The 7,938-nt window shown below is 39.5% G+C and overlaps 1 protein-coding gene across 2 annotated transcripts; it reads right to left on the minus strand.

Annotated features, from left to right (window-relative positions):
• Positions 1 to 59: 59 nt before the first annotated feature.
• On the minus strand, positions 60 to 3,536 carry meaf6 (MYST/Esa1-associated factor 6). 2 transcript variants are annotated; one of them, XM_077506618.1, is made up of 8 exons: positions 3,369 to 3,536; positions 2,197 to 2,312; positions 2,038 to 2,125; positions 1,912 to 1,957; positions 1,644 to 1,836; positions 878 to 907; positions 462 to 495; positions 60 to 368 (listed from the first exon to the last, which is right to left on the minus strand). In XM_077506618.1, the coding sequence occupies exons 1-8, from the start codon at positions 3,456 to 3,458 to the stop codon at positions 354 to 356; spliced, it is 612 nt and encodes a 203-aa protein (XP_077362744.1). In that variant the 5' UTR covers positions 3,459 to 3,536; the 3' UTR covers positions 60 to 353. The 2 variants fall into 2 exon arrangements, with proteins under 2 accessions (XP_077362744.1, XP_077362745.1); XM_077506619.1 differs by lacking the exon at positions 878 to 907.
• Between the last annotated feature and the right edge of the window lie 4,402 nt (positions 3,537 to 7,938).

The following is a 7,938-nucleotide window of genomic DNA, read 5'->3' on the forward strand; positions in this document are numbered from 1 at the left end:
AAAGCCAGCACATCCCATCTTAATTGTTACCCCATTTCTCTTCAAATAAACGTGATACATTTAGTAAAAGAAAAATATACCAACACTGCTCTTTTATTATTTTCTTGAAAAACACCATGAAATAAAAATACACATAACGGGGATTGACAACAATGTGGCTTTCACATAAAAAATAAGAAAAAGTTAATTGCCTACAAAATAAATAGACTTTCTTTAAACACTATACAAAATGTTACTGGCTGGTGTAGAGTAACATGCAGGATGCTGTGGAATGTTTTGAGCGCAGCACAGCTGAAATTTGACAACTGGGGAAAAAAAAAAAAAGGCATACGAAGGTCCACATCTCGTCTTTCTCAGGTGGAATATTCCTGCATAAGGAGTGAATATTAAAAGGGTCACATTAAAAAAAAACAAAAAAACTAATATTAGGACTATTTTTGGGGTGATAAATCAAGACTTACAGCTCTCGGTTTCTTGTTCACTTTCATGTCGAACCTGCATTGACAATAAAGAGAGGTTTAGATATGAGGAGTGGTTAAGTTCTGAGAGCAATGACAAAAAAGCGGTGCCACTACTGTACCATGAGGGAGCCTAAAAACCAAACCAAAGCAAAAAAAAAAAAACGGTAATCTTTGAGAGTGTTTGTTTTGCAGACAAACGTGCAGCTTACAACAACAGCACAGCTTTTAACAAGCGCAAGAAAAGATGTGACGCCGGCCCAGAAACAAGCCATGATGAGTGACGGATGCTGAGAGGCATTCAAAGACATGCAGCACGGACTCAAGAACTAGTAGCAGGCTTCAACTCGACACACAGGAAGAGACGAGCGGACAGGATGTGCAGACCACAGGAGCAGGAAGTAAAATTCTGAACTTACTCAAAGTCATAATCAAACATGGCAGAAGGGCTGGGGGAGGGGGGGGGGGGGGGGGAGTGGGAGGAGTCAGCATTACAACACGGGAAGGAAAAGATCAGCAGCTGTTAGTTCACCAACCGGTCTGAACCCCAACATTTACACAGGAGTGACACGTGTGCCCCCTTCCGTGTGCTAGCAGGAGAGCCTGCTGGGTTAATATGTAGTGAGAGCAGGAATGGCCGAAAATATGAAAAATAGGGGGTAGACAGCCACGTTATCACCCCAAAATTTACACCTTGTATAACTGTGCTAAAGCCATGTTTAGTACAATAGAGAAATTGTGGCATAAGAAAAAAGCACAAAAAAGTAAATGGGCAAGTATCAGTGAATAATGTGGGGCAGATTGTTAAAAAAATAAATAAATCAAAGAAAAGTCAATAGTTAATTTATAATCTCAATTAGCTCGAGAACAAGTTAGCCAAGCCTCTTTAGTACTCATTTTCCAGCAACCTGGATGCCTCTCTGAAACTGCGCTGCCCCTAACAGTTCACTTTTGGTATTACACCAGAAATCTGGTTTTAGATTTAGAGGCTAAGGCTCATTGTAATTGTTTTATTTGACCATTTCAAAAGATTTCTTAACACCAAGATGGTTATTTTGAAACTCTCTTTTGTCTTGAGTGCTTTGTCCATTTGGTTTGCTAGAGCTATGTCATTGTCTTTGTGCACAAAAAAAAATGGGACACGTCGTAACACAATGTGTACAAATTCAAATAATTTGTGTCTACCTGTGCCTGTTTTTGTTCTTCCTCTTCTTATGGCTCCCGTGATGGCTGCCAGATGAAGAGGAAGAGGCAGCTTTTTGGGGCTTCAGGTCCTGCAGGGTGGAGTCCACGTCCTCCGTGTCCTCCTGGCTGGGTTCGTTCTCTTGGTTCTGGAGGTCCGGAGAGGCGTCGCTTTCTGTGCCGCTGCCCGCCTCACCTGACAGGAGAACACGGACGTTATCGCGCTCGCTTCATGACGTGACGGCTTTCGGGCGCTTGTCTCTTCGCTCACGTTTTTCGGTCATGTGATCGGGGATCCCGCCGAGCGCACACACCGCCTGTTGATGTAAACAGAAACGCTCAAATGCAAGTTCTTTCATAAAATACATAAAAAAAAAAAAAAGGAAAAGGGACTGACTGCAACTGATGTGACTGATGACTTGCTAAACAGACGCTCTGCTTCCTTGAATTTTCGATTCCTTCTATCAGTTTTACTGTTGGAGTTCCTGCAAGAACCATGATACAGATTAATGTCTTAGTCGCTAAAGAAAACACAAATACAACCTCTGCAACTTACTTTTGGTTGGTCAAGTATCTGTCCCATCCTCTGATGATGTTGCCATACATTTGAGTGTCTTCTAGGTAACTGCCTTCAAAGGCGTAGATTTGTCGTTCCAAATTCACAAGCGTCTCCTACAACACCATTGGAAAAATGACTTAATTTACATTTTTACATTCTTGAGCAGTCGATCTTGGTTTTACCATTTTGTATTAATCTTTTGATTTTGTTTTCACTTATAAAAGGAATGCAGTTCCTTCATTATTAATGAGTGTATCTGTGTGACTAATACTACAGTGACAAATAAATTTCCATCACGGAATCAATAACATCGCAATATTTTAATTTTTATTTTTGTAAACCAGCTGGTACATTACAAGACATTCTCTTACTTGTACATATACAATTCTATATTTTGCATTATATTTAAACCCGACTGCACTGTTGTTTTTTTAAAACTTTATTCAATACTTTTTATTTACAAACAATCAAGTACATCGAACCAGTACCATTCAATCATTAACATCAAACATAACAAAAAGAAACAAAAACAAAAAAACAAACAACTAAATAAGCGCTAGAAGAAACGCAAGGGGGTAACAAAATACATGGCAAATTAAATAAATATGTTACAGTCAACACAAACAGAAATAGTCTTTATTGCCTTTTTATTCTTACAATATTTAATTGGCAGAAAATAAAGCCCGAGTTCGTTAATAAAGGCCAAAAAGAAGGCTTAATTCCCATAAATCTTTTTTTTTTTTTTTTTTATCTTTGGCGTGTTAAATTTGTATGTCCAGGTTTGATGACGTCATTCGGAAATCACGCGAGAATGTGATACTAACGCGGACCTCAGTGTAGCTGCTAGCGAGTTAGCCTGCACATGAAAACTAATCTAACGCAGACAAATTGAGCGTATTCAATCGTCTTGCAACGTCTGTAGGTATAAAACGACAATATTGAACATAGTATATCAAACACGTAGTTAGACGAACAATACGTGCCAAAATTTTAGCTCAAGAAGCGGCGCGATGCACGTAGCCGTTATTAGCCTAGCAGTTAGCGAGGCCTATGCTAACAGTGAACATCCTGGCTAAAATATTATGATTAACATTTGAGTTTTGCGTTAAGCGAGACTCCAGGTGTTAAGATATTTATAGCCATTAAGCCCCCTCGTATCTTAAACATACCGCAAGCTCTTGTTTCCTCTTCACCAGTTCTGCAAGCTCTCGGCGGGTGTCCGGGATCTGCGGCGGAGTAGCCTTAGCGTGCATCGCCATGATGGATCGAGCACTGTGGATCGTGGAGAAACAAAAAAACAAAAAGGTGGCGGGATAGCTTGCAGCGACGCCTAAAATGCACCGCTGTTGCCGACAGGTGGTGCTAAAAGACCGCAGATACAAGTTGGGAACGACTCATTCGCCAATGTATCACCATAGCAACAAGCTGCAGCGGTTGCAGTAAGCTCTTCATACTTTCCACAAGTATTTAAGACAATTCTTGGCCATGCATCTTGAGTTTTTTCCCTCACATTTATCACACTTTATTATTATTATTATTAACGTCCACGGACCACCAGATATGTAGAAGAACCTAAATTGAGAAAATCTCCCCACAACTGAATCATTAATTTCCAGGTCCAGAAGTGTACAGTCCGTCTATGAAAAAAAAACACCCAGCTGTGAGTAAACCCACCATAGTTGTGTGTTCTGTGTTTATTTATTTCATCAAATCGCTGCCTCTTTGTGTTTCAAGGAAGAGAAATTCAACATGGCCATTGCCACGCCATGCAGGATTGCTTCGTCTCCGTCACACCAGGCTGCAGCATTTGCTTCAAAAAACAAGAGGATGCTGCAACATTCACAAGATATTTCTGTTGAACATGCACAGGTAATGACATGTTAATAAACAATGCCTGTAATGGTTTAAGATGGAAAAGATGGGGTGCAAAATAGTTTCCGCCTGGAGCCTTGTGATAAGTTTCTATGCTTAAGAAACCGCTGACTCAAGTTGTATGGAAATGAGGTTGCCTTGGGAATGGATTCACATGAATTTTAAATGACAGCCTTTTCATCAATAATTACTAATTTGATTTTATTTGAGTCACCAGTTACCAATTTATATTTATTTTTTTATTAATTTAAATTTAGAAATTGTATTTTTAATTCTATTTTATTTTTTGTTATATTTTCAATTTTAATTTTTTTTTTTTAAATGTTTTTAATTTATCTGTTTAAATATGCTTGTAAACAAATTGAGCTTGAGGTCTATTTGTATAATATTCAGGGAAATTTGCCTCTAAAGTTGCACAAAAGTTATATGAAGACTATACAACATGTTGCATAAAGCATCCAATACTTTTATTTTATTTTAAATATTTAGAAGAATGTTAGTTAAAATATCCCCCATATAGCTTCAATAGTCCAACAGTTCATCCTGGAACAGATTATCCTTCCATTAATTACTAATCCATCTATTTTTATCGTTTCCCTAATATTCCGATGCTCTGGTGCTCTTCTGATATGTGGGCGGGACTTGCTGCAATCCCAGCTGCTGCTGGTCCAGTCAGCGGCCCGCCACTGGAACAGCTGAGCGCTTGTGATGACACCAGAGTGGCCAACTGCTCGAGGGCAGGCAGGCAGGGCACAGCGTGACTCTCTATGCGTGCAATGCGAACATCAGTCGCACCCTTGATTGGGACACTAGTAGAAATAAGGCCGTGATCGTGGCGATCCGTTATTTATACCTCCTGCAGATGAGAGCGTGCTGTCATCTGTTGGCGAGATTTTTCCGATTTTTCCTTCATAACAACTGCTTGACTCCCACACAGCAGCAGCTGTCGTTATATTCAGATTGTGACCTCATCTTTGTGTCCTCCAAATATGTATGCCACATGGGGGATTTTTACAGTGCGAGGTTTTTAGAACCAACCCGCTTTTGTCCAATGTGCAAAATGCGCCACTCCCTCCAGTCAGAGCAGGATGCAGACGAGCAAAACCGCAGGCAATCTTGAGTTTGCCTTTTTGTGTGTGTGTGTGTGTGGAGGAGGTGCAATTATACTCGCCTCTGTGGAATGGGAGTCTCTCTGATCCGCCCGCTTTTCAGTCTGGTGCAAGGCAAGTGTGGACATGCACTCCCATCGAAAGAAGAGTCACAGTAGAAACACTGTGTTTGTGCACATTTCACCAGATTAGAAGAGATCTAATCTTGTTGCAAGACTTTACTCAAGTCGGTCTGTCGTAAAGGGAGTCTGTCTGTTGTTTCACCACTTTATGGAATATTTTACCTAAATGTTTGCCTATAATTCTGCTTAAGGCGACAAGTAGTCTGTTTAACATAATTCTGTTTTTAAATAATTTGCTTCAGATGCTACATTTGTGGGCGGCACGGTGGATTAGTGGTTAGCACGTCCGCCTCCCAGTTCTGAGGACTCGGGTTCGAATCCAGGCTCCGGCCTTTCCTGGGTGGAGTTTGCATGTTCTCCCCGTGCCTGCGTGGGTCTTCTCCCACATTCCAAAGACATGCATGGCAGGTTAATTGGGCGCTCCGAATTGTCCCTAGGTGTGTATTTGTGAGTGTGGATGGTTGTTCGTCTCTGTGTGCCCTGCGATTGGTTGGCAACCAGTCCAGGGTGTCCCCCGCCTACTGCCCAGAGCCAGCTGAGATAGGCTCCAGCACACCCTGCGACCCTTGTGAGGTATAAGCGGTCAAGAAAATGGATGGATGCTACATTTGTGTCCCCCCCGCCCCATTTTTTTCCTCACTAAATTCTTGTCCATGACGCCCTCAGCTACGCCTAACAAAATAAATAAATAAATAAATACTATTAATAATAAGTTTCCTGAAAGGTTGCCGTAAAGGGTAGCAAAAGTCATCACAATTTGAAGAGCCCCTAAGGGGAAAAAAACAAAACAAAAAACTTTGCGGTGTTGAAGTGGTAAGGCTCAAAGAGTTTTTTTGTTTTTTTTTTACCCCCCGCTGGCTCCCCTGAGTACAAACTAACAGTTGTTCCTGCTTGGCTTCGTGCTGTCCTTAGATATAGGTCAGACATTGGCAGACAGTATGTATGGTTCATCTCAACTTTCCCGTTTATCTTCAGCTTGTTTTTTTGTTGTTGTAGGGTTGTTGTTTTTTTCATTCACTTCTGTATCGCAAGATCACGAAAGAGAAACAAAGACTCCCTTTAAATTCGATGAGGTTATACGAGGACACTTAAAAAAAAAAAAAAAAAAACAGAAAACAAACTTCATTCAGCAAATATTTTCAGTTTTGCTGTTGTGAAAAGTGGTTTCCCTGCATTTCACAACCCCCACAAAAAAGTTTACAGACCAAACTGTCCCTTGTATTGTCCCCCAAATTCAAGATATAAGTCAAAAACAACTAGCAAATTGCTTTGTTGTGCTAACTGACATTGTTTATATTTTATAGTTGTTCCAACTCAAATGGCTGTTATAGCCTTCCCCCCAAAAAAGTAAAAACTGTGTTTTTACAGCGTATTCCTGAAGCTAAAGGCCTCTCTCCCTCCATTTTGCAACACATGACCTGCACCAAAAGTTGGAACACAACACAAGATTGCAGTCTGATCAGTGTTGTAGAATGCTTTGTAATATACCTGATTTTGATGTAGAAAAAGAAATAAAGAAAAGTAAATAAATGCTTAAAATAAAGGCTTTATATATGTATAAAAAAAATCTTAACATGAATTATGCAATTATTCATACCATGTGTTATTATGTACATCCATCAGTTTGATGAAAATGAACTGTGCATGTGCACATCACCTCATCCATAATTGATCTGAATGTTAAATGCGACGGTCAACGTGCGCTATAACATTCGTGATTCAGGTTGGTCTATTTATAAAAGCGGAAACGCACACGACATTACTTGCTGTGTTATTCTGCGGAAAGGTTTGAGAATTTTCTCTCTGTGCTTGCATGAGTTTCTCATTTTTTCCCCCCCTTGTAGGCCTCATCATTTAGTGGTAATACATTTATATTAATAGTTAATGAGACTGTCGTCACAAATCATATGAATGGCATAATACATAATGCCTTGTCACATTATGTTAATTAGGAAATAAATGGCCTCTCAGCAGCACTCAATTAGTAGTTCATGTTATTTCGGTTATATTCCATAGTTAATATACTTTTTGAGTATAAGTTAAATGTCAGTGGGTTACACAATTCTAGCGTTACACGCAGTTCACTTGGGTCCGAGTGTTGTAATTACACAGACCTCACAAGTCAGTCACCCTGTTTTCAGCTGCTCGAAATCATCTGATGGGTCAAACCATTCCCTGACTTTAGAGAGGAAAACAGCCCTTTAAGAAGCTTCAAGCTAAATAAAACACACAGTGAGTAAAATGTTACAATTAATATTTCAACATACATTTTGTACATATGTGAATGTATAGAAAACAATTTAATTCGCTTGTCGTCCGAGCACATGGTAAAGTCCAGCTGAGCTTTCCGGCATGCGGTTTTCTCAACAAGCAATGACGTAAAGTTAAGCATAGCGGGTAAGGACAATGACCGGAAAATAACTTTTGCCTTCAGAATAAAATATATTCCAACTTCACCACCAGCTCCACTGAAAGTAGAACGATGAAGTATAATTTATTTATATATATATATATATATATATATATATATATATATATATATATATATATATATCAACCTTACTTCTTGATGCAGGTATTTATTGCCATGAAGAGATTTAAAATGTATATTTTTTTTGTGAAAATGCGCAGCATGT

The sequence above is a fragment of the Festucalex cinctus genome, chromosome 19 (assembly GCF_051991245.1).
Source record: "Festucalex cinctus isolate MCC-2025b chromosome 19, RoL_Fcin_1.0, whole genome shotgun sequence".
NCBI classification, from domain to species: domain Eukaryota; kingdom Metazoa; phylum Chordata; class Actinopteri; order Syngnathiformes; family Syngnathidae; genus Festucalex; species Festucalex cinctus.